This window comes from Nycticebus coucang, chromosome X (assembly GCF_027406575.1).
Source record: "Nycticebus coucang isolate mNycCou1 chromosome X, mNycCou1.pri, whole genome shotgun sequence".
Classification (NCBI taxonomy): Eukaryota; Metazoa; Chordata; class Mammalia; order Primates; family Lorisidae; genus Nycticebus; species Nycticebus coucang.
Window position 1 is genome coordinate 84,326,486 of NC_069804.1, and position 27,871 is coordinate 84,354,356.

A 27,871-nucleotide genomic window follows, 5' to 3' on the forward strand; every position below is an offset into this window, starting at 1 on the left:
AGAGAGAGACCAATGTGCCTATTGCAAAAAGAAAGGCCATTGGAAGAATGAAGGCCCAGAACACAATGCCAGTCAAAAAACCCTACAAAAGGTCTTGACATTGCCAATAGGAGATAAAAATGACTCTGACTGACAGAGGCAGGGCTCTCTACCACTAGGCCCCAGAGAGCCCATGGTGCAGGCTAAGATATGGGGCCGCATAATTAAATTTCTGGTAGATATGAGAGCAGAGTGGTCTGTCTTGCAGGAGCCAATGCGAACACTGTAAGAGAAAAAGTTCCCATCCAAGGGGCTACCGGGACCACTCAGATGTGCCCAATCACTCAACATCAAACTGTGGACTTAGGCAAAAAACAAGTTACCCATACTTTTCTAGTAAAACCATACTCAAACCCTCTTGTTGGCAAAGAACTGCTTCGAAAACTCTAAGCTGTTATTTCATTCGCCCCCCAGGGGGATTAGATTACACTGGGCTCAACCTCACTGCAGAGGAAATCCATTTATCAATTGAGCTTGTCAGAAGAACATCGCTTACTCCCTCCTCCAGAGGGGGAGGGAGAAGGACACAGAGAAACCTCAACCAAATTAAAGGCTGAATTCCCCCAGGTTTGGGCTGAATCTAATCCCCCAGGTCTAGTTGGCCATCACCTGCCGGTGGTAGTTCAACTCCTGGCTGGGGCCTCACCTGTCCAAGTTCAACAATATCCAATGAGCCACCAGGCTCGCCTGGGGGTAGCCCCACATGTCCAGCGCTTGTTAGAAACTAGAATTCTGATCCCATGCCAGTCATCCTGGAACACCCCGTTTCTTCCAGTCAAGAAGCTGGGAACATCAGATTTCCAGCTGGTTCAAGACCTCTGGGAGGTAAACAAGTGAGTAGAAACAATACATCTAACTGTTCCTAATCCATACACTCTCTTAAGCCTCCTCCCACCAGAATTCCAGTGTTCACAGTTCTGGACCTAAAAGATGCCTTCTTCACCATCCCACTAGCCCCAGCCAGTCAACCAATCCTCACCTTCGAATGGATGATCCTGAATCTGGAAGGACCAGTCTACTCATATGGACAAGATTCCCCCAAGGCTTCAAAAACTCCCTCACTCTGTTCGGGGAAGCCTTGGGAAGGGATCTAAAGATTTTCAAAGCAAGATATATGAACTGTGTTCTCCTGAAGTATATAGATGATATCCTGCTAGCAACAACCAATTATGATGGAGTGTACCCCAGGCCTTTTGAAATACCTCTAGGAATTGGGGTACCGGGTATAAGCTAAGAAAGCTGAGATTTGCCTGACGAAAGATACCTCAGATACCTGCTGTCAGAAGGCAAACAAACTCTGACCAGTGAGAGAAAATGAGCAATTCTTCAGATCCCTATACCAGCCACAAAGAAACAAGTTCGGGGATTTCTAGGGGCTGAAGACTATTCTTGTTTGTGGATTCAAGGATTTGCTGAAATAGCGAAGCCATTTTAGGTAGCCACCACTGGAGACAGCCCTCTGTTATGGACCAAGCAAGAAAATAAAGCTTTTAGGGCCCTAAAATAGGCCTTAGCCACAGCTCCTGCCTTAGCACTCCCACACATTACAAAGCCCTTCCATCTGTTCACTCATGAAGTGAAAGGCATAGCAAAGGGTGTACTAACTCAAGCCCTTGGGCCATGGAAGTGGCCTGTAACCTATTTGTCAAAGCAGCTAGACCCAGTGGCCACAGGATGGCCAAGTTGTTTACGGGCTGTTGCAGCCACACCCCTGTTAGTATGAGAAACCGATAAGCTAACTTTAGGCCAGGACTTAATTCTAACGGCACCACATGCCGTAGAAAACCTCCTGCAGGGAGCTAGCAGCCGACAGATGTCTAACACCAGTTACCCAGTACTAGAGCCTGCTTCTAGACCAACCATGCCTGAGATTCAGTCCCACCCTGAGCCTAAATCCGGCAACCCTGCTGCCAGATGATGACCTGCAAGAGTCCATCCATGACTGCAAAGATGTGCTGGACCTTTGTCAAAAGGGCCTTATGGACTTGCAGGACACCCCATACCAGAATGCTGATGTCACAGTGTACACCAATGGAAGCAGCTATATTTGAGACCAAACCTGGAAAGCAGGAGCCACCGTGACCACCCAGGATGAGGTAATATGGGCACAGGACTTGCTGGTGGGCACTTCAGCTCAAAAAGCCGAATTAATTGCTTTAACTCAAGCCCTCCAATGGGGAAAGAACAAAGCAATTAACATCTATACTGATAGCTGGTATGCATTTGGGACAGTATACACAAATGGCCAGATTTACAAAGAAAGAGGACTTCACACCTTGGCAGGAAAAACTATTAAGAACAAAAATGAAATACTGGCCTTATCAGAGGCTCTTTGGCTCCCCAAGAAGGTAGCAGTCATCCACTGGCCAGGGCACAAGAAGCCTAATTCCCCAGAGGCAATCCGTAGCAGACTGCTGGAGAAGTGGCCTTAACCTCAGTGAAACCCCTGGGCATTCTACCCACAACCATCCTGTTTCCTGCTCCAGTCCTCACTATAGCCCCCACATACTCTGAAGAAGAAATTCGCAAAAGAACAGGGAGCCAAAGAAATCGGAGGCTGGTTGAGACTCCCTGATTTATCTACCTGACCCAGTAGGGAGGGAGCCGATACAACTCCATTCAGTAACCCATTTGGAGGTAAGAAAATGCAAAAACTTTTGGAACCAAGGTACTTGTTTTAAACCTTGGCAGAAGTTGCCGGGTCCACAGCTGCCCAGCTGCCCAGTGTGTTAACATGTGAAAAAGTAAATGTGAAAGCAGGGCAAAACTCCCAAAAGGAATTCGCCTTAGGGGACAAATGCCAGGAGAAAGTTGGGAAATTGACTTTACTGAAATCCACCCTACCAGCAGAGGATATAAATACCTCCTAGTATTAATAGATACATTCTCAGGATGGATAGAAGTCTTCCCCACCAAAAATGAAACAGCCTTCACCACAGCAAAAAAACTCTTAAAATGCAATTATCCCTAGTTTCAGATTACCTCTTTCCATTGGCTCAGATAACGGGCCAGCATTTATTTCGGCCCTAACTCAAGTAGTCAGTAAAGCCCTAGGCATGCAAAGGAAGCTTCACTGTGCCTATCTGCCCCAGAGTTCAGGCCAGAATGAACCAGACCCTAAAAGAAACCTTAACCAAACTCATTGAAGAGACCAGTGAAAGGTGGACGGAGCTCCTCCCCTTAGCAGCCCTTAGAGTACAATGTACCCCATACAGAGCAGGTTTCACCCCTTATGAAATAATGTATGGCACACCCTCTCTCCTACTCCCCCGAGTATGTGAAACCCACCTTGCATAAATAACTAATCACTCTTTCCTAAAGTATCTCAAAACCCTCCATCAGGTTCAATCAGATCTTCAATTCCTGGTTCAAGATGCACACCCCAGTCCATAGGAGGAGTAGTAAATTTGAACCTGCCTTCAAGCTGGGGGACCATGTGTATGTAAAGACATTCCAGGAAGAGGGACCGAGTCCACAGTGGATAGGCCGTTATACTGTCGTCCTTACCACCCCAACGGCTATAAAGGCAGATGGTCTGACAGCATGGATTCACCACTCCCAAGTGAAAAAGGCCAGAGAAAATGAAAAACCTGCCTGGACTGCTATCTCCAGAGAAGACCCTCTCAAGCTAAGACTTAAAATCTTAATTTGCTTTCTATGTGTCTGCTTGGCTTTGAAATCCCTCCCCAAAACCCTCACTTCAACCACTACTTATTTTGTATTATCCACTTGGACTAAATGGAGGGTGGTGGTGAATATATCCTGGGCAGATAGTACTAAAGTCCTCAAAGCCAAGGAACAGAATCCAGATCCGGTATTTCCTACTGATCTGTGTAGGTTGTTTGATTCATTTCCGTGGAACCAAGAAGGTCTCTGTACTAAGTCTGGAACTTATAGAATGCTCCAGGAGTATGGGACAATGCAGGGTGAAAGAGGCTTATAGAACCTCGAATTCTACCTCTGTGGGACCCCACCAATGAGACCATCCTCCCCTAACCCAAATGAATACCATTGTCCAGCCTAGGAATGTATAACCATCGCCACTTATGAAGGAGGGCCGAATAATACTGAACATATCATCATCCAAAGGACTGGGTGACCCGTATGTACCGTACCTCACACCTGTAATCCCATTTCCATCCAGGTGTGGAACCCCACCCTACATATCTGGGCAAGAGGGTGAACATGGGGAATCCGGTTGGAGGAATGGACCAGACCATGGAATGTTATTCACAATTCAGCAGTTTTCCTTACCACGAAGCCCACCAAAACCAGTGGGGCCTCTCACTAGAATTGAATAGCCTGTTATTTGATCCCCATAACCTTGGACAACCCCAAAGTACAAACCAAAAGCCCCTCCTTCTATCTATAATGCAAATGCTATGTAAATAGTTGTTACACTGTATTGATTTATTGCACTATTTTTACTGCCGTTTTATTTTGAAAATTTTTTTTTTCTTTTTTTTTGGTTTTTGGCTGGGCTAGGTTTGAACCCGCCACCTCCGGCATATGGGACCGGCGCCCTACTCCTTGAGCCACAGGTGCCGCCCTTATTTTGAAATTTTTTTAATTTTTTTTTTTTTTGAGACAGAGTTTCACTCTGTTGCCCTGGGTAAAGTGCCATGGCATAAACATAGCTTACAACAACCTCAAACTCTTGGGCTCAAGAGATCCACCTACCTCAGTCTCCTAAGTAGCTGGGAACTAGGATGCCCAGCTAGATTTTCTATTTTTAGTAGATATGGGATCTTACTCTTGCTCAGGATGATCTTGAAATCTTGCTCAGCCTCCCAGAGTGCTAGAACTACCACCACACCCAGCCTTATGATTGTGTTGTTATTTATTGTTTTGTCCACAAATTTTTGATCGACATTTGGCAGAAATCATGAATGTGGAACCCACTGATAGGGAGGACTTCTTGTACTTACCAAAGGGAAAGTACAGATGACAGCTAGTATTTTCCTATCTTTTATTTATTTATTTTTTTTAGAGACAGAGTGTACTTACCAAAGGGAAAGTACAGATGACAGCTAGTATTTTCCTATCTTTTATTTATTTATTTATTTTAGAGACAGAGTGTTATTGTGTCGCCCTCGGTAGAGTGCCGTGGCGTCACAGCTCACAGCAACCCCCAGCTCTTGGCTTAGGCGATTATCTTGCCTCAACCTCCCGAGTAGCTGCGACCACAGGGGCCCGCCACAACGCCCGGCTATTTTTTGTTGCAATATAGCCAGGGCCAGGTTCAAACCCACCACCCTTGGTATATGGGGCCGGCACCCTATCTACTGAGCCACAGGCACCGCCCTTCCTATTGTCTTATCTGTATCTTATCATTGCTTCCTAATCTATTCCATTCTAACATATATAATGGCATTCAAAACTGTGGACCAGTTTTAAACACTGCCCAAGGGAAACTGCCAAGCTCCTGGCCCAGTTGAACACATAGTGATACATCCCCATGTTTTGTACCATGTGGGAAAAAGGTAACATTACAAATAAGCCAAAATTATGAAGAAGCAGAAGCTGTAAGGTTATAAAAGCATTTATAAATATATTCTGAAACATTTAAAACAAATTGAAACCAAAAAAGTTGGGCTGGCACAGTGGCTCAAGCCTGTAATACTAGCACTCTGGGAGGCTGAGGCAGGCGGATTGCCTGAGCTCACAGGTTCGAGACCAGCCTGAGCTAGACCAAGACTGGTCTTGTTTCTAAAAATAGTCGAGCATTGTGGCGGGACCCTATAGTCCCAGCTACTTGGAAGGCTGAAGCAAGAGAACTGCTTTAGCCTGAGTTTGAAGTTGCTGTGATGTATGACACCACCACACTCTACCAGGGGGGCGAACAAAGTAAGACTCTGTCTCAAAAAAAAAAAAAAAAACAATAAAAAGAAACCAAAAAAAATATGAAGCTATAGGAGAAGGCGGGAGGGTGGGAAAGAAAAAAAAAAATGAAGCCAATTTGGCTTTTTGACAAGAGCTGGAAATCCTGGCAATCTGAGATCCACATTTCTACTGGGCAACCAGGAAGCAAGCACTAAAGCCTTCCGCTTTGGATGAAAGGTCTGTGTTCCAACTGACCACAATCCCAAATACTCCCTATTACCCTCCTAATAAAAGTGTCAGTTACTCTTTACCATTCCACTTGGACTCTTGTTTATATTTTAGAGAAAACTCTCCTCTAATGTTTCTATCAAAGGTGGATAAACAAAAGAAATGCACTCACCACCCCCATACTTCCCCATCACCACCACCCGGAAAAAGGAGTGTTTCAAGAAAAAGGAAAAGAATATCAGAACCATCTTACACATTTACCACATCTGGATCCTGTGGTCATTTGCAAATGCAATCCCTGAAACGAAAGATAAAGAAGTCAACTATTAATAGATACATTAGAAGCTATAAGAAAAAGAGTAAAAGAAGCAAAGCCTGAGTGTAATCATCATATTAACGGCAGAACACAAAGACTCATAAACTGCTGCTATTGGTATATAAATTATCTAACTAATCTAGGAATATGACAGACCTCAGAATTTGTGTTCTCAGAAATTAGAATTGGGCTATCAAAAGTAATCACAGCAAAGGGAACTAAAGCTGAAAGGATACAGGAAGTCAACACAAGGCAGAGAGAAGGGCCAGAAGCAAGCAAAGTTTATGAGAAAGATGAAGCCATTAAGTAAGCAGAATATTATGAATAAGCTAAAATATGAGGTAAAGAAAAAACAAAGTGGATGGGCAATAGAATACTTAAAAGGAGAAATTAAAATACACAAAAGATAAACCGAGAGAGTAGCTCAGTTACATAAATAGCAACAATACTAACAGAAAGATGCACAAACTCCTGTTACTAGGTTTCTTAGAGCTTCTCTAGACTCAGTTCCCACCCTAAGAGGCACAATCATATCAAGGTCACTCAGTATCTGTGGGGGATTGGTTATAGTCATCCATCAGTATCTACAGGAGACTGGTTCCAGGAGTTCCATATAAAATGGCATAGAAGTTACACATAACCTATATACAGCCTACCATATACTTTTAAAATTATCTCTTGATTACTTATAATATCTAATAAAATGTAAATGCTATGTAAATAGTTGCCATACTATATTGTTTAGGGGATAATTGCAATGGAAGTCTGTACATGTTCAGTACAGATGTAACCACCCATTTTCTTTTCCTAATATTTTTGATCCACAATTGGTTGGAAGCACACTATGACTAAGCAGAAACTATGAGAGCAGAAGTTGTAAGAGTAAAATATCATTAAGTAGGTGTCACCAAATTATAGCCTCACAGACTAAATCCAGTCCAGTACCTTTTTTTGAAATACAGTTTTGTTGGAACACAGCCACACTCATTCATTTATGTATTGGCTATAGCTATTTTCACACTACAATAGCAGAAACTACATGGATTACAAAGCCTAAAATATTTAAAATGAGTCCAAACAGAAAAAGCTTGCCAACTCCTGTCATAGACAAGAGCATAAGCCGGCGGCAGCAAAACTGAGAAGATATTCAGAGAAATGGGCTGACAGAATATTTATGTAAAACATGTTAAAAGCTGAGCACTAGAAAAAAGATTCTGAACTTCTTCCTGCTGAGATCCCTGTGAGTACCCTTACTACCACCTTCCAAACCCTGAATGTAACTAGATATTTAGAAAAATATTACATATAACACAAAGAGATCCCCAATGGGAAAGATTTATATTAAAAATATAAATAAATAAAATGCATAAATGAAATACAAACTATTAATAAAATATATTTATCTTCATATTATGGTGAATAAACCATAAAGAAAAGGATATTTGAGCTACATAAGAATTAATCATTAAGGCCAGGTGTGAATCCTAGCACTCTGGGAGGTCAAGGTGGGTGGACTGCTTGAGCTCAGGAGTTTGAGACCAGCCTGAGCAAGAGTGAGATCCAAATAGCCTGGCTTTGTGGCAGACACTAGTTACTCAGGAGGCTGAGGCAAGACAATTGCTTGAGCCCAGGAGTTTGAGACTGCTGTGACCTATGATGCCACAGCATTCTACCAAGGGCAACAATGTCAGACTCTGTCTCAGAAAAAAATTTAATCATTTATAGGTGAAACTGGGGAAAATACCTATAACATAGGTATATGTTTAAAAAATATAAATAGATAAATTAAAAAAAACAGTGTAAAAAAGAAACTAAAGCAATAAGACTCAAGAAAGATTTTTATCTGTTCCATCTCATTAGGAATCAAAGAAATACAAACTCTCGGGAGGCTGAGGCAAGAGAATTGCGTAAGCCCAAGAGTTAGAGGTTGCTGTGAGCCGTGTGATGCCAGGGCACTCTACCCGAGGGCGGTACAGTGAGACTCTGTCTCTACAAAAAAAAAAAAAAAAAAAAAGAAATACAAACTAAAATATCAAAGGATAGTCCCAGCTATTTGGGAGGCTGAGGCAAGAGAATCGCTTAAGCCCAGGAGTTGGAGGTTGCTGTGAGCTGTGTGATGCCACGGCACTCTACTGAGGGCCATAAAGTGAGACCCTGTCTCTACAAAAATAAATAAATAAATAAAATAAAATAAAATATCAAAGGAGACCATTTTTCACCTTTGCAATTGGCAAATTTAAAAAAAACTATAATATAGGGTATTGGTGAGGAAGAAAAATAGACATTCTCATACACTACTAGAGGGATTATACAGTTTATCTAACCTTAGGAAATAAACATGGATATGTGCAAAAATCTATCTATAGGGATGTTCAATGTAGTATTACACACAATTAAAAGGGCAGTAACTAAAAACAAGGTGCCAAGTATCAAATACAAATTAAATTTTTATATTCATGCAGTGGTATATTATATGGCAATTTTAAAAAGATGTTATTGAGGCATATTTAATGGCATGGGGTATGTTAGAGATCTGATTGGTTTAAAAAAGCAGTTAACAGGGAGACGCCTGTGGCTCACTGGAGTAGGGTGCCCACCCTACATGCCAGAGGTGGCAGGTTCAAACCCAGCCCCGGACAAAAACTGCAAAAAAAGAGAAAGCAGTTAACAGGTCGGGCACAGTGGCTCATACCTATAATCCCAGTGCTCTCAAGAGGATCACCTGAGATTGGGAGCTCCAGATCAGCCTGAGCAAGAGTGAGACCCTATATCTACCAAAAATAGAAAATTTAGTTTAGTGTGGTGGCACATGCCTGTAGTCCTCACTACTTGGGAGGCTAAGGCAAAAAGATTGCTTGAGCCCAGAAGTTTGAGGTTGCTGTGAGTTATGATGCCACTGTACTCTGGTCAGAGCAATAGAGCAAAACTTTAGTATCAAAAAAAGCAGACAACAAAAGATTTCATCAGTGACTTTAATATCAATGACTAACAAAGACTGCTCTCCCCCCTCAAAGTCTCACTTTTGAACATATAAAATGGAAAATAAAATTAAAATTAGCAAATTTAGCAAACACGATTCAAAATCCTTGAAAAGTAGACATTTTCTTCCAGAAATGCAAGGTTGGCTCATTATTAGGAAAACTATCAAATATGACAAATACAACAAAAAGTCAAAGCAAAATATTTACTTCCATGTTCAACAATCACTTACCTGACTGAGATACCTGTTCCTTTCTCCAGATAGCCTTTTGAGATATCAATGGAAGAATTAATTCTTCCTAATCCCGAAAGCCGAATCTATGGTTTGACATAGCAAATTACCATAACCACAGCACCCTGTATACTGACTGTTAAAGACAGTAATTATATCCAAAGTAACCTCTGTACTAGATTCACTTATGAGCCTAAATAGAAGAGAAAACACACTGGTGAACAAAATAAATAAAAAGCTGACAATGTCACTGCTAAGCCAGAAAGCATGATGTCAAGGAATAGGTTCCTGTACAGGAATGGTTAATAACATGAAGGTTATATATCACTCATCAGTCACGCACATAAGGCACAGATCACAAGAGACTTTTCATTGCTGATCTAAGTACAGCTATGTTATTGTTACTATATTACACATATTGTGAATAACATCACTCTGAATGTTTGTGTATATTTACTATAGAGCAGGGGTTGGCACGCTACAACCCATGGGCCAAATCCAGTCTGCTGCCTGTTTTTGTGAGTGAAGTTTTATCAGAACACAATCATGCCCATTTGCTTCTATATTGTCTATGGCTGTTTTCATGAAGCAGAGTTTAATACAGACTACCTGGTCCTTTACAGAAAGTTTGCCAACCCCTGCTGCCGAGTATCCCTTTATGGGATGCTGGATAAAATCTAGACTTAGTGGAAAACCTAGACCTAGCAAAATCAAGGAAATGAATATTCATAATAGCTCATCAAATTAATTAGAGACCACTCCTAATAAACAGCGCTAAGTCATCAAGTCAGAATACTGTATTGTGATCTGGTGTAAGAAAGAGAATAGTGAGTGATTAGAAGCAATGATGCCAATAAACAATAACAACAAAAAGTACGTGTGACTTCACAAGGGGGTGCTGAGAAAATGATAACTTCCAAAACGAGGTCCTATAAAGGAACACATATCTGATAGAACCTAATAAGCATGTAAAACAGCATAACACTTAAATTATCACTAGCAAAGAGTTGCCAATGAGTAACTGATGCAAAACATTATGTAACCCTTAAGGTATAAGATAGATTTAGAACCATCTCCAAGTACCTTTATATAGTTTCCTACCTCACCACTTTTTAAAATTAAGGATCATTATGGGGTACTGCGAAAATGGCAATGCATCTAAAGTACAAATGATCTCAGTGCATACAATATTCTTAAGCATAATAATCTATCTGACCTTGTCACTAAAAAGTTTCTTTTTTTGTTTTGTTTTTTTGAGACAAGAATCTCACTCCATTGCCCAGAATAGAGTGCCAGGTGTCAGCCTAGCTCACAACAACCCCAAACTCCTAGGTTCAAGCAATCCTCCTGCCTCAGCCTCCTGAGTAGCAGAGACTACAAGTGAATTTTTCACTTCATTTTTTAAGTAGAGACAGGGTTGGTCTTTAACTCCTGAACCCAAGCAATCCTCCCGTCCTGGCCTCCCAGAGTGCTAAGATTACAGGCATGAGCTATCACATCCAGCCACTAAAAAGTTTTTTACAAGATAGACTGTTCAGAGTTCCTGATCCTTCCAGAATCACATGCACTCCCCAAATCTATCACATGCACTCCCCAACTGTAAAGATACTTAAAAGCAACAGTGACTCCATGACTCTGTGCCTCCCCCAGGGCTACCCACACCTCTACTTTTTGAGTCCATGTGATCTTTATTCATTATATGAATCAGGTAGCTACTTTATTTTTTCACGTTTTAGATACTTTATGTTTTTTCCTTTTATTAAGTCATATACACATAGATCATGGAGACTTTACCTCTTTTATGTTTACATGGATGGAGCTGGAACATATTCTTCTTAGTAAAGTATCTCAAGAATGGAAGAAAAAGTATCCAATGTACTCTGTACTTTTATGAAACCAATTTATAATTATTCACACATTTTTAATAAAAGATAGATCACAACTATAGCCCAGGATGAAGGAGAGAAGTGGAGGCAGATGAGAGGGAAGGGGGAATGTTTGACAAAGGGAAGGGTAAACGGTGGGACCACATCTATGGAGCATATTGCAAGGGTACAAGTCAAATCTATCAAGTATAGAACATAAACGTCTTAACATAATAGTTAAGTAAATTAAGTGAAAGCTATATTAGTTTGATGTAAGCACTCCAAATTGTATAAAAAATCAACACATTGTACCCCACAAATGCATAAATGTATTCAGGTAGCTATTTTAAACAGAGAGAAAAGATTAATTATATTGTAGGAGAGAATAAATATGGTTGCCTGTGTATAAAAGAGAAAGAGGAATGAGGTATTATAGTCAGATGAGGAAATGAAGACATTTCAGAGCACAAAAGACAAAAGACCTAAGGTCAGACCACTGCCATATGTATACATTCAGCTATATTTTATATATATATATATATACACACACACATACACACATATATACATATATATATTCACTTAGCTGTGTCATAGTAGAGTGAATCAGAGGAAGGAAAAGTAGGGGTACCCACTTAAAATCTGTTTCTTGAGTCTAGTTAGTTTTAATGGTGCTAACATACACATTGAATTCTAATAAGCTTGGTTCTGAAACCAGAAATTTCTATAAAGAAAATAATCAGTAAAGTACACTAAAATTCCATTTAAAATTAATATTTTGATAAAAAAAATGTTAAGACCTAAAGTATGTTTATGTATGAAGAAAAATTTTTGTAAGACTAAAAATAGCACATGTCTGAGTTGTGGGATCATAAATAAGTTTTTATTTCCCGCTTAATACTACCATTTAAAAAAGAACAGAAACCTGGCTCAGCACCTGTAGCTCACCAGCTAGGGCACCAGTCACATACACCGAAACTGGCTGGGCCAGCCAAACAACAATGACAACTACAACCAAAAAATAGCCGGGCATTTTAGTGGGCGCCTGTTAGACCCAGCTACTTGGGAGGCCGAGGCAAGGGAATCGCTTAAGCCCAAGAGTTGGACGTTGCTGTGAGCTGTGAAACCACAGCATGCTACTGAGGGCAACAGCTTTAGACTCTCTCTCAAAAAAAGAACAGAAACCTGCTGAGTACACCTCATAGTCTGGACAGATAACAACACTGTTAATGACAAAAAGACTAAATTGGGGGCTGAGCTCACACCCTTCCAACCAGCACTTTGGGAGGCCAAGGCTAAAGGGTCACTTGAAGCCAGGACTTTGAGACCAGCCTGAGCAAAATAGCAAGATCCTGTCTCTACAAAAAAATAAAAAAATCAGCCAGGCATGAGGGCACCTACCTGTAGCCTCAGCTACTAGAGAAGCTGAGATGAGAAAATCACTTAAGCCTAGGAGTTTGAGGCTGCAGTGAGCTATAATGAGTTATGATCAAGTAACTGCACACTAGCTTGGGCAACAGAATGAGACTCTGTCTCAAAAAAAGAAAAAGACTTTAAATTGGTTGGGGAATGTAGCAGAGACTCAAAGAGTGGCCTAGGAAGGAAAAGAGAAGGGGAATTAAAAACAGGACATACCTATGACAAAGAAGAAGGCAGACAAAATAATCACAGGAGAATGTAAAGAAAGTAAGTAAGAGGAGGGTTCAGAGAAAAAAAATCTTGTTTACATAACAAGATTAAGAAAGGAGACTAAAGGTTTTTTTCATAAAATGCAATCCTTTCTACCGAGGGACTATGAGGGGGCCACTTGATCTTTCTCATCCTTAATGAACGTCTCTCTCTAGTCACCAAAACATCCAAAGCATAATTTAGGAATGCTTTGTCATGAATTGAGAGAGAAATTAAGGCCCCAAACTGACTTTTATACTCAGAATGGAGGTTATGGAGCTCTGAGTGGGGCTGACACATAACCATTTTTCACTTTATTTTTGAACCATTTCAACACTCCATATAGCCCCTAAGAGGCAAGGCCATGCAAAGGCCAATGATGAGTGCCACTCCACCAGTTAAAGGGGTGTTCAGGCTCAGTGCCTGGAACTCAGTGGTTAGGATGCCAGCCACATGCACCAGGACTGGTAGGTTCCAACCAGCCCAAGCCTGCTAAACAAAGAACAACAAAAAAAAATAGCCGGGCATTGTGGTGGGCACCTATAGTCTCAGCAACAAGGGAGGCTGAGGCAAGAGAATTGCTTGAGCCCAAGAGTCTGAGGTTGCTGTAGCTATGATGCCATGGCACTCTACCAAGGGCAACATACTAAGACTCTGTCTCAAAATAAATAAATAGATAAATAAATAAATAAATAAAATAAAGGGGCATTCAATCAAAAAGATCTTGTAGTCTAAACAGTGAGCCATCCCTACTTTACAAAGCCTTTTTACTACTCATTTCTCTGTGGCAAACCATTATGTCTGTCATCTTTTAAGACCCTGCTGTAGAAGGGTCCTACCATGGTTTATCCTGACACTGACATGCTGGAAATTCTTCTACTGACTATTTTTATCTGGTCTCATATGGCATTAAAGTTCTAAAAAGTTAACCGAATTCTTTAAAGTTTCCAAACCCTCCCCAAAACTCAATTATCCTCAAACAATTAGTTATTAAAAGGAAAAAAAAAAAAGTGGCTCTAGTCTCTTTGAGCATGAGAACCTATTTACTATTATATAAAGCCGTCACCTGCCTTGAAAAGATTAAGAGAGTAAGGACATATACCTGGAAAGTAGGCATATGCCTAATCTTGGAGAGAAAAAAGTAGAAAGGAGAGTCTGCTAAGAAGAGCTTTAGCTATGGGCAGCGCCTGTGGCTCAGAGGAGTAGGGTGCCGGCCTCACATACCGGAGGTGGCAGGTTCAAACCCAGCCCAGGCCAAAAACTACAAAAAGAAAAAAAATGACGAGCTTTAGCTAGAGGAGCATTACCAATTAACTCCTAAGTAGTTAAGAGAAAATAGAGAAGAGATAATCATTTCTATATACAGCAAGTGTGATATGCCAGGGAAGGGTGAAGAAGGATATGTAGGGGTAAGTGATCAGAAATGTCTTCTAACTTCTGATTCCAGTGAGCATCGTACTTTGTACCCATCAAGTTAAGTTTTTCCTAAAGAATTCAAAGACCTTTTACTCCATTTCAAGTATTACACTTTGCTAAACCACCCAAACAGAAAACACTAACATGGATTAGTGACCTAGGTATCAGATAACTGATTAACACATACTTTTTGGGTTTTTTGTAAAGATTCAGTGAGACCGTATACATGAAACATGTAGTAGGTGCTCAATAAATAGTATCAAATTTAAAAAAGCTAAACGTCACTTATTTCCCCAATAGAGAACTATGGAAAGCTAACCTTCTAAGGGTGCTTGTTCCCCAGAAAGGTCAAGACATCTGCACAAATACACAGCTATACCAGAGAGGGGAAGTATATTAAAATTAGGATAAAGTAATAATTAGAAAAAATGAGTTGATACTCATGAGTGGCTGAATTTTAAAAGCTATCCCTGAGGCTTGGCACCCATTGCTCAGTGGTTAGGGCATTGGCCACATGCAATGGGGCTGGTGGGTTCCAACCCCACCAGGGGGTGCTAAACAACAATGGCAACAATAACAAAAAAATAGCCAGGCATTGTGGTGGGCGCCTATAACCCCACCTAGATGGTAGGCTGAGTCAAGAGAATCGCTTAAGTCCAAGAGTTTGAGGTTGCTGTGAGCTGTGACGCCACAGTACTCAATCCAGGGCGACAGCTTGAGACTCTGTCTTAAAAAGAAAAATAAAGCTATCCCTGAAAAGAAGGGAAAATATGAGAGAACCATACATGATAAATGAGTTAACCACAACAAAACATATAAAACATAATTCCATAAACATAAACCCATTCTGTGAATGTGCTTTCTTGGTGAACTTAATATGAGTGGGAAGAAATTGAGAAGCAAACTGATTACAGAGATTCCAAACATTCTAGGATCAGCTGTAAATGCAAGTCCCATGAAAAAGAAAATGGAGGGAGGAGGATTTGTGAGTATAGGAGATGGCAAACTTTCTGTGAAGGGCCATATTGTAATACTTCAGGCTCCATGAACCATATGGTATCTGTCATAACTACTTAACTCTACTATAGCATGAAAGTAGCCATAGACAATAATGAATAATCAGGATTGTATTTCAACATAATATTTACAATAACAGGAGCTTATGCCACGTAGCTTACTTGGAAACTATTTCAGTTCTTATGACCCTCAGCAGAGGTGATCAGAAACTGGGTAAACATATAATCTATCCAAATTGTTTTAAGAAAGTTATATCCTAGACTAAGTTGCAGACTTTGAAAGTACTGGTCTTGTGCTCTGAAACTGTATTTCCAAGAGCCTCCCTGACAGAAATCAGGGCAAAGTCAGTTCCTCTTCCCCACTTACCTTTAATCACTGTGTTACCACTGAGAGACACATAGAAGATCTGGTGGACCCTAAAACCTTTTTCATAGATATCCTTCACAATCCAGCCTAGTCAGAGGTTACAAAAAGGAAAAAGACTTTGCATTCCTTATGACCTACCCCACAGTCAGGTTGGTCAGCCTCCACTGCACTGAGAGACAACGGCAGGTTTTTAAAGGAATAATGTTAAGAGAGGAGGAAAAACACAAGATGTTGCTTAGTTTAACCCAAACATTTTTACATACAATTTTCCACATCAGAATGGGAGGGGGAATCAATCTAATACTATGATATGCCATACAGTTACTGTTATTCTTTTGTCCCACCTCACAAGAATGAAAGCTCTATAATGGCAGGACTTTGGTAATGTCTACAGGTGTTCCTGGCACTTAGTAGGTACTTACTATTTACTGAAGGAAGGCTCTAAATACCACATCATGACTGCTTTCCCTTCTCTATTTTACCAACTGTGAAACCCCCACCAAAACCACGGATGCCTTACCTCACAAGGACATCCATGGTTAACAGTGATTTATCCTGGCTCTCTGGTGAACTTGCTGGGGAAGAAGCATCAGTGTAAGTAACAGGTGGTTCTTAATGTTGCTCTTAACTAATGACAAGGTTTCTGGCTACCCAGGAATCTGTAACTTAATAAGCAACCCCAGGTGATTTCATGTATTCATGTATAATAAGATTTTATACCACAGAAATTTCCATCATCAAGGAAGATCTTAGAAGCTACCATAAAAATCTTTTAGCATGAAAGATCCACACAGTACTAGTATGGATTCAAATCCATTTTATACACCAATTAGCTATAATCTTGGGATAATTTCCAATTCTCCTATCTGTAAAAATGGGAGAATGTTTGGGAAAGGAGAGGTTAGACTCTTTACGCTCTAGTACAGCTTGAATATTTTAAGACTTTTCTTCATATCATAATGGGAAAACATCCAGCAACTGCCTAAAGCCTATTAAGACCACCTTCCCCACCCCTTCCCACTAACTGAGTAAGCCCACCAAAGCCACTGACCACTTACCAAAACTTCATTTCATAAAGGTTTGATAACCACATGCAAGATGCCGATTCGAGCGTCTCCTAATTCTCTAATAATCTTGCTAGAGGTTAACCAGGCAGGGCTTAATATACCTCTTCACCAATAGAATAGTTTCTGATTGCATTTGCTGTCACCTGTAGGATAGGGAGAAGGAAGGAAACAAATGTAAGACAAAACAGTTAAGGTTTGAGATCTAGCTTTCATTTTAGTTTTACCACCTCTGTCAAGCCAGCCAGCCAGCCACACCATGGACCTCACTCTTGCTAAGCATTCACATTAGCATCATGATTATGTTCTTTATCTGGAAAAAGTTACTGTAAGGTCTACCATTATTGTTTAGATTCTTGCTCCCATTTTAAGTTGTAAGTTGGGTACAGAGTCACCTAATGACTATACCAAAGTGTTAGAGCTCAGATGTGAACTCTAATGCTGACCTTCCTAGTTTCCTTCAAGTCCTTCCCCTCTTTGGACCTCAATGTCTCTACCTTTGAATAGGGGGTAAAATTGACCCCCTACTAGGCCTTCTACATCTAGCAGTTAATGAATGAACATTCTTTACTTCTGACTAAAACAGTCCCCAAAAGGTGAATGAAACTTTCATCTAGTCATCAAACAGCACCTGGTTCACACTGATGTGGAAAAGTAACAAAACTCTGTGCTTTGGACCAAGCCCTATCATTTATAACCTCAACTTCCACCAGGACTCACCTTACCATAAATGAAAAGGAATCAAACATTATCTGTTCCTCACCTAGCTTCCTGGGTTATCAAAAGGAACACAAGGAGTTAGGTAGGCTAACTACTAGTCCCCTACTCCCAAGACTCAATCACTAAGGAGAACAGGGCTCTAAAACTTGAGACCACAAAGAATAAGCCAAGGATCCTTAAGGGTCCTTTCTTTTTATGGAAGCAGCCTATAGCTTTTTGGAGTTTTTGGCCGGGGCTGGGTTTGAACTTGCCATCTCTGGTATATGAGGCCAGCACCCTACTTCTTTGAGCCACAGGTACTGCCCTAAAGCAGCCTATAGCTTTAAAGTTTCCTAGTCCATAACTGCTTAGCATGAAAAGCAACCCAGAAAATCTGGCAATTCAGCAATGGCCCAAAGCCCAGGCTATTAATTGCTAACATTAGTTGCTGGCAGCACCAGCTAATGCTGCTAAGTTTCCTATTACTCAGTGAGATGCTGGCAACTCTCAATGCAAATCCCAGAAAGACCCTATTTCTATGAAAAATAGAAAAATTAGCCAGCATGCTGGAGTATCATTGTACTCTAGCCCTGCAACAGAACACAGAGAAATGTACTGAACCAAATTCCTATTGACAAACAGGTAAACTTTCCTGTTACTGCTATGAACACTGTGAACATGCTCATACCTAAATCTTTTAGAATATCCTTGAACATATACTTGGGTATATATTCTTAGAAATACAAACCTTTATTGATAAGAGAATTGCAAAGATGAGTAAGATATGGTGGTCTCTACCCTTAAGTTTAAATCAAAGGAGATAAACACAAATGGGTAACATTTGCCATTACCATGCCCATGGATAAAGTTAAGTAAAATTTCATGGTGCTTCCTAATTGAAATGGTGGCTATGGCTGTCGTTAACAGAAAAGGTTTAAAAGGATACAATTAGACAGTAGCCCAAATCAAAAATCTATTTGCTAGAATTACAAAGAGTTAAACTAATGGTAAGTATCACCTCACTGGCATTTCAATGTGACTTTGTTGCTTTGTTGTTTCTCCTTTATCAATTCTTTTTTTTTTTTTTTTGAGACAGTCGCATTATGTTGCCCTCAGTAGAGTGCTATAGCATCACAGCTTACAGCAACCTCAAAATCTTGGGCTTAAGCAAGTCTCTTGCCCCCGTCTCCCAAGTAGCTGGAACTACAGGCACCTGCCACAATGCCCAGCTATCCTTTATCAGTTCTTAAAGGAAAGAACCAAGGAGAGGATGCTCAGAAAACCACCTGCCCAAAGCCAGAGAAATGAATAAAGTGCAGTATATAACACTAGACCTTGACTTCCATCTTTCCTTCCTCCAACTTTTCCAGTAAACAACAGTGGGCCACAGACATTTTCTTTCAGAAACAAAATGGCTTCCCTCCTTGGGGCTCCCATTCCCAAGCAGATCTGTTTATATACTTAGATTATGGTAGTATTCATGATAACTTGGAAGATATAGGTAAGAATCAAAAGAAGCTACTTTTCACACCATGATGGGTCAGATACAGATGAGATTTAAATGGATGACAGAGGTAATTTTAAAACATAATCAACAAAGATGAGTTAATATGATAAAACAAACAGTCACTAGCCACATAACAATGTTTTGATCAATGTCAAGCACATATACAATGGTGGCCCCATAAGATTATAATACCATATTTTTACTCTACCTTATCTGTTTAGATACATTTAGACACAAAAAATATTTATCATGGTGTTACAATTGACTACAATATTTAGTAAAGTGATATGTTGTATAGGTTTATAGCCTAGGAGCAGTAGGTTATAACACATACCCTAGGTGTATAGTAGGCTATACCAGTTAGGTTGGAGGAAATAAACTCTATGATGTTCACATGATGACAAAATTGCCTAAGTACTCAGTTCTCAGAATGCAGCTGGTTAAGGTACAGGTGACTACCTGGTATAGGTGACTATATAGTTAAATGTTGCACATATGACTTTTCACTGTATGAATATTTCAACTTTTCTGTATGCTTGAAAATTTTTGTAATATAATGTTGGGAAAAATCATCAAGCAACTTGAAAAAGAAAGTTGTAAGGCCTTTTCAAATTCTATTTTGCTCCTAGAATATGCCTATATGTATGTAATGAGCCTATTTGGTATTTGCTCTCCCCCTCCCCTTTTTTAGGGGTAGCTTTCTGGCATCTGACCTGGAGCTTGCTGACTTTTTAAAGTTGAATCAGATGGTGCCCGTAGCTCAGTGGGTAGGGCACCAGCCACACACACCAAGGCTGGCAGATTCAAACCCAACCCAGGCCAACTAAACAACAATGACAACTATAAAAAAAAATATATATATAGCTGGGCGTTGTAGCGGGTGCCTTTATTCCCAGCTACTAGGGAGGCTGAGCAAGAGAATTGCTTAAGCCCAAGAGTTTGAGGTTGCTGTGAGATGTGACACCATGGCACTCTACCAAGGGCAACATAATGAGACTGTCTCGAAAAAAAAATTAAAGTTGAATTAACTACCATGATTCATAGGCAGGCAGGTTACCAAGATAGTGCCTATAAGATTGGGGAAGCAGGTGGGGGAAACTCTAAGGTCTTGGAAGTCCAGGCTTACTACCCGTGTAAGTCTAAATAAATGAGTATTTTAGAAACTCCTTTTCATTTAAAAATTAGCACTAGGACCTTCTAACCATTGCCTCAGCTTATTTTTCTGCCTTATGCCACATTAATTCCTTATTTTCCATATTCTTAATGCAAAGAGTTATATAGAAAGGAGGAAAGCAAAGGAAAAGGCACCAAGGCATTCTATGTCCACATGCTTCAAGTTGGGATATAATAAAAGGTATTTTTAGAGTTGAAGCTTGAAACTTCATATTGAAGGACAGGGCATAACTGATTAACTAACAGCAGGACCCTGGGGGGAGGCCTTTTAATCTCCCAGTTTAAAATGTGTCCTAGCTGGCCCATATGTAAAACAAGGAAAAGATTTGTCAAAAGCAGTAACAAATGAGTTTTTGCACTAGTGAATGGAGTGGGAAATAAAACCATCACTGCTGAGTCATGATACAGACCAGGCTCAGCAATCCTTTTCTGTAAAGGCCTTGCAGAACACAATGTCTCCAACTCAACTATACTGTTGTTGTGCCAAAGTGATCCCAGACAAAGCAGCAATGAATGAGCATGGCTATGTTCTGATAGAATTTTATCTGCAAAAACAGAATCTATGGGCCACACAGCTTGCCCAACCCTGGTTTAGAACAAGGATCCCTATGTAGGAGTCCTATGTATTTGGAGGATGACCCAGGGAGGATAAGCTTACAAATAGGAACCATTTAGGAAACACTGGGCTGTGAGAATGAGACTCCCAATCTAGCAGCTATCACCCAGGTCCCATGGAGAAAGTGAGTGCCAGCAGGAGCAACAACAGCAACATTTGTAAATAGGAACGACTGAAATCCAAATACAAAAATAGCATTATCTCATGAGAAACTCTTCATAAGATATAAATATAATTAAAAGGAAACAGCCAGTTTCTAACCACATGTCTTTTGAAGAAAAGAGCTAACAGTCCAGAGCCTGTGGAAATCACTTTAGCAGGCACACAGTAAATGTTTGTTGATGAGTCATTCATTTATTCATCCAATAAACATTTACTGAGGCCTACTAATGGGCCAGGCTGGGCTCCGAAGACGAAGATACCATCCCTGCCCTCAAGGAGCTCACAGTCTAATATACCATGTGAAGACAGACAGGCTATACACAGACAGTTACAATACAATCTGATAAGTGCTGTAACACTTATCAGGTTGTATTATAATGGCCGATGTAAATTTCTTTCCAGGAAGTGCTGCTCCAGGATGCTGCTGGCTGCAACAAGAGATGGGAGAAATGAAATCATAGAATCAGCCATTAAATGCTCTTCAGCTATTTCAAATACCCAGACTCACCCTAACTCCTACTCACAGATGGATTTAAAAACTAGTAGGATGTAAAATAGGACTTCCATGTTTAAGATGGGCACAGATCTCCAACAAAGCACCTTTTCTCAACAACCTCTTCTAAAACATGAGCTTTTTTTCTTCTTTTTGCTTATGCACCTCTCAACCTCCCCCCTCTAAAACACATGAGCCTGGTTTAGTATCTGCAGTTAGCAAAATGCTGAAAAATAGGAGTTTACAACTAACTGGATTAACCCAGTATAAAGGAATAGCACAGAGCAGTAACAGCTCATTTAGCACCTCTAAATCCAATCTAATTCCTACCGTTCAATGAAAAAACAAAAGAACGCTACTAAAAGCAAAAGAGATATAATATACAGCTCATGGAGTCAATAACAAGCTAGAAAGATTTACTTAATAAACATACTTAAACAGATTCTCTGAACCAGACAGAAATAACAGACTCATTTAGGAAACCAGAATTAGACACCTAAAGACCTTTTAGAATATCTAATTTACTGGGTGGTGCCTGTTGGCTCAAGGAATAGGCGCCAGCCCCATATACTGGAGGTGGCGGGTTCAAACCCGGCCCTGGCCAAAAACTGCAATAAATAAATAATGAAGACTACCTAATTTACCTATATATTATAAGCAAGAAAAATGAAACAGGGAGACAATATACTTTACCCACTCTGTTGTCAAAAGTGGGTGAGTGGTAATAACAGGCTTTTTGAGGAGAAATTATCACTGTAAATAGTTATTCGGTTAAGATCGTTTTATAGAGAATAACATTTTTCTGTGCCTCATACCTAATAAGGCCTAGGTTTGTTGGTTTGTTTGTTTTGAGATAGAGTCTCTTACTCCTCACCCATAGTAAAGTGCTCTGGCGTCATAGCTCATAGCAACCTCAAATTCTTGGGCTTGAGCAATCAATCCTCGTGCCTCAGTCTTCCCAGTAGCTAGTACCACAGGCATCCACAGTGCCCACAAGCCTGGCTAGTTTCTCTATTTTTAGTAGAGATGGGGACTCCCTCTTGCTCAGGCTGGCCTCAAACTCCTGAGCTCTGGCAATCTATCCTCCTCAGCCTCCCGGAGTGCTAGGAGTGCTAGGATTACAGGCGTGAGACATGCCCAGACAGGCCTAGGCTAGTTTTTTTTTGTTGTTGTTGAGACAGAGTCTCACTTTGTCACCCTCAATAGAGAGCAGTGACATCATAGCTAACAGTAACCTCCAATTCTTGGGGCTCAAGCAATTTTCTTCTTGCCTCAACCTCGAAAGTAGCTGGGACTACAGGCGCCAGTCACAACGCCCAGCTGTTTTTAGAGACCGGGATCTTGCTGTTGCTGAGACTGGTCTCCAACCTATGAGTTGAGGGTAATCCATCCGCCTCCACCTCCCAGAGTGCTAGGATTAAAGGTGTGAGCCACCATGCCCAGCCCCAGACCTAGGTTTTTAATGGCTCACTTGGCAGTTACACTGAGATCCCTGTTTTGAGACCCAATATGTCCATGAGTCTGTTATTTTATAAGCTTAACATACTACTTTCCCCTAAAGTTATTACACTGCTCTCACCTACACACTGTTCCATTCTACCAAGTGTCAATCTGCTCTCGAGGCCTTCTCAGGTATTACAGTATGTTCTTATTAGCATTTCACACACTCCTGGCACTTAGAAGTATTTATAAATGTGGACATTTCTCTATTGTCCATGTCCTCCCTCAGATCATTCAACAAGTATTTAAAATAAGACTAGTTCCCGAATGGATGGAGGTGAGAAGACAACTGTTTTGTTTCTCATCTAAACTGGTTTCTTACTAGGGACAAAATGTTCCCGTCTATTCCTTACTCCTAAAACCAGGGAGCACCACTGTAGTGAAGGACTCAAAAGTGCTTTCCTTTTAGATTAAAAAAAAAAAAAATGGCTTTCTATTTCAAAGTCAGACTTATGTTATCTCAAAATGGCTACCAAGAACCTGACACATATCCTATAAAATAGTTGTCTTTGGAATCACAAACATTTCTTCAGACCCAATAGCAACACACATTAAGCCTTTCTTCAGACTGGATGGCAACAAATATTACAGGAGCATATCTGCATATTAACATATGTCCTTTAAAAGTAGCATTCAAGCCCAAATTGAATAATTCACAAAAGAAAATAAGAATAATTGAGATCTAGAAGTCCAGCCTTGCCAATAAAAGAAATGTATCACAAAACAAAGATTTCATTTTTTCACACATAAATTAGCCCCCCAAAAATCAAGTACTTAAATGTGTGCAAAAGTTAACATAATTTTTTGGAAAGCAATGTGGCAACTCTTTATAATGTTCAAACCTTTTGACAAGTCTAATTCTAGAGCTCCATAAAGAAGTAACCTAAAACAGATTAACTAATAAAAACTAGATGAAAAGACATTTTTTGCATAATTTAAGATTCTGAAAATCTGTAAAATACTTTCATACGAGAGTATAAAAAAACCATTAAGTGACAATTATGAAAATGTTAAAGTGAGAATACACATGTTATAATGTTAAAAACAGAATGCAAAATAAAATAGTGCACATACATAATCAAATGTATAGAAAAATGCAGAGAATGAAAAGAAGTGAGCAAAATCACAAACACTGGTTATGGGTGGTGAAACTATGGCTCTTTTTGTCCCCATATTGATGGTTATCTTCACACAAAGCTACAATGAATATTTACCAAATTTCTAGATTGAGGGAGCCATTCCAATCTAAACAATAGAAGAAAAAAACACAAATTGGATGATAGATTTGACCGCTTGATTTCAAATCTTTACTAGCCAAAAATTTTAAAACAAAGCAAACAATAACTTGGAGTAGGTATTCATAACATTACAGAAATCTCTAAATTTATTTACAGTAATAGTCTTTATTTACAGACACATTCAAATAAGAAACACTAAACTAAAACTTCAACAGATAAATCAGCATAAGGTATAAACTATCATTTTATTAAAGGAAACCTAAGAAAACATGGAGAAAAAAGAATCCAAACTCACTAATAACCAAGAAATGAAAAAATACTGGTTTTTACCCATAAAAATACTTTTTAAAGAAAAACATCATTCAGTGATTATGTGAGTAAAAACTGGTGCAACCTTTATGGGAAGAAATTTGGCGATACATACGGAATGTTTAAAATGTTCATAACCTTCGCTGTAGTAATTCCACTACAATAAATGTAACCTAACCAAATAATGAAAGAAATTCGTGTATTTTCAGTCTTTAATTACAAGACAAAAGGCAATAACCTTTTTATTGTTGTATATTTGGATCAACACGGCAAAATACTAGTAATGGTTAAAAACAAACAAAATTCTCTAATGTAACACATAGCTGGTTTTGCTTGGCTTTACATCAGATGGAAAATCTGGCAAAACAAGAAGGGTGTGTCCAGCCTGCAGCAGTCGGCCATTTTAGACCCTCTGCAGAACAAAAAGCATGGAAGATATGGGTAGTTATAAGGATAGCGAACCCAGTAGTACAATTCTTCACCCTTTTGTCTCCTAGGGATGTAACTCTGTACTAGGCGTGGAGTTGAAAGAAGTAAAAACTCTCCTTTCTAAAATGGCTTAGGTAAGTTACAAACAAAATTTGAAATCGTAATAGAAGAGTCCTTTGAACTTGCCCCTTCATTTTAGGGGATAAGACATAACGCTTAAGAGCACAGGATTCTGGAGCCATACTACCTGGATAAAAATCCAGTCTCAGCCATTCAACTGGCTGCAAAGCCTTGGAGAAATTAATATATGTCCCTCAAATTTCTCATCTGTAAAAACTGAATAACAGTATTGCTATTTGATAAGACTGTTGAGAACACTAAATGAGTTAAGGCATGTTTTAAAGCACCCAGACCAGTACTTCGCACATACTATACAACAGGACCAGAAAAGGAAAAGGTACAACATGAGATCTTATCTAGGGTTATCGCAAAGATGTATTCCTCACTTTTGAATCCTGTGTCCTTTCTACTACACACACACACACATACACACAGTGAATTATCAATGTTAGCGATTAACAACAGATCCTTACTGGTGGCCCTCAGAGGAAAAGTGCAGCTGCCTAAAGAAAACTCCAGTCTAACGGCTAGACAAAACCGCGCTGAAAGTTTTACCGAGGGGGAAATAATAGAGGAAAGGGTGAGAGCCCAGGTCATTTTCATACCATCACTATCATTAGCTACTTTACACCAGTATGGGTCCCAGGCAGCCATTTGCCCAAACTCCAGGTTTAAAGCAAAGTGTAACAAGCGTTTGGAAACGCAGCCAAATCCTCACCCCTTTGTTCTTAAAGGGAAAAAGTTAAGGACTTTTGGCTACCACGAGTGAGTCTCATCACACTGCAACCACTGTTTTACTACTGTAACGCGATGAAACAGTGTATCCAGAACCGAGGATAGCGGCCCCAAATCGCCAAACCACGCAGGGAGCCCTCCGAATGTGTACTGCCCAAATGTGGCTTATCTCCAAATGCTCCCCTTTTATACATTTCCTAAACACAGCCAGCTGCCGTAACGTTTTGCAGAGTCATGGCCTCCACATCTTCAAACCCACTTTTCCATAGGCCAGCGAGGGGCTAAGATTCTGGGATCTTGGTGGCTTTGGCTACAGCCCAAGACAACTCCAACTCTGGCTGATCCGATCACCCAACTAACCAGGCAGATGTGTTTTCTCTGCAGACCCTGCCAGTCTAAAATGGCCAAGCAAAGACAACTTACCTATCCCCACGCCATATTGCAACCTTTACTACACGTACACTGAGCGCCTCCATTCCCCTCCCAGGCAGTCCGTCTGAAATACGCATGCGCATCTCTCCCTCCCAACAGTTGAAGTCTGCGGTCATAATGGTGTTTCAATTACGCATGCGCGCCTTATCCCTCTCAGCCCCGGCTGCCAACTCCCAACCAACTTTGCCTTCTCAAATACGCATACTGTCTTTTTCTTTCCGCCCTCTCCACATGCTCCCAGCCACCCAGGTCGTGTGTGAACGTGCCTCCGTCTCTCCACTCTCACTGGCGCCCCTTCACCTCAAATCAGGTTTTCTCAAATACGGTATATTTGCAAGCCGCCACTCGGCGCCGCGTTTCCCCATCCTCTCAAATACCACGCGTACGCGTCTAGTTCTCCTTCTTTCTTTCCCTTCCCACTCCCACCTTCGCTTTTTATATACAGTATATATACATGGTGCTATCTGGACGTGTTTCTCGACACAATTGTGCCCCAATGCTCATGAAGAGGCATTAGCAACTTTCTCAAAGGCGGGTAGATAACGATAAGCCATGGAAGTTGACTGCGGGAAAGAAGACGTTGCGAGTAATCAGAGCAGATCCCAGATCTAGATGGAATCCGCCCAGACCCCAAGGAAGGGGCTAGAGTACCCTTGGATTCACGTAATAAGACCCGCCAACCTGAACAAAAGCAAAGAAAGCTCTCATAAACCATTGGATGATCCTAAAACTAAAACCTCACCCTTTAAATACACCTGTTACAAATTAGAACCCCCCAAAAGGGAATTGTATGGAAAATACTGATGCTCAGGTGCTTCAACCCTGGTTAGAGGAAAGGAGTCTGCATACCTTTCACAATGAGAAGTAAATGTTCAACATCCTTTTGGAGAACTAAGGCCTATACTAGGCTCTAATTTTTACTCCGCTGAACAGGAAGAATGCACAAATTAAGGACCACCCTAACCCAAGTTCCCTCCTCCACCCTCCATGTTCTTCCCTTACATCGTTCCTTTACCTCCTGGCTGAATCAAGTGTTGTGTCAGGAATTCTTAGATTAGCTGTTCCAAGACAGAGTGGAAAGAGCAGTGGGACAGAGAGGTGCTTGGGTAGTGGCAGCAGCAGGCCTTACTGGTAGTGAATAGCAAGCAGCGGACCAGTTTTATTTCCAGCTGCAACACTGAAGCCAAAAAAGGACAGCCTACTGGATCGCCCGCAAAGTGCTTTCGGCGCATGCGCTGCGCACGCCCTCTCGCCCCTCCCCCTCTCAGAATCTAACCCTTAGCAATTCCACCCCACCTCCTTTCACCCCTTCAACTGTTCCCAGATCCCTAAGCCCACCCTGCTTCTTCCACCTTACCTCTTCCCTTGGTCACACCAGTCTCCCCCATCATCCCTCCCTCAGCCCATCCTTCTTTTGTCAATTCCTCTCACAGTCTTTGTAGCCC

The 27,871-nt window shown here is 40.6% G+C and overlaps 1 protein-coding gene across 13 annotated transcripts in view; it reads right to left on the bottom strand.

Moving 5' to 3' along the window:
• LOC128577277 (uncharacterized) overlaps positions 1-27,609 on the bottom strand; it is a 68,421-nt gene extending 40,812 nt beyond the window's left edge. For 7 of the 13 annotated variants that reach the window (XR_008377543.1, XR_008377542.1, XM_053579444.1 and 4 more), the window contains exons 1-3: positions 27,442-27,609; positions 17,008-17,159; positions 16,470-16,524 (exon numbers count right to left, since the gene is read on the bottom strand). Coding sequence is in view for 5 of the 13 variants with exons in the window: in XM_053579444.1 (XP_053435419.1) it covers positions 16,470-16,486 (17 nt within the window). In the remaining 8 variants the exon portion in view is untranslated. Of the gene's footprint in view, positions 1-685; positions 6,389-9,098; positions 9,652-16,469; positions 16,525-17,007; positions 17,160-27,441 lie in introns of all 13 variants that reach the window. The other 6 variants (XR_008377538.1, XR_008377540.1, XR_008377539.1 and 3 more) reach the window with 6 other exon arrangements.
• Positions 27,610-27,871: the final 262 nt, after the last annotated feature.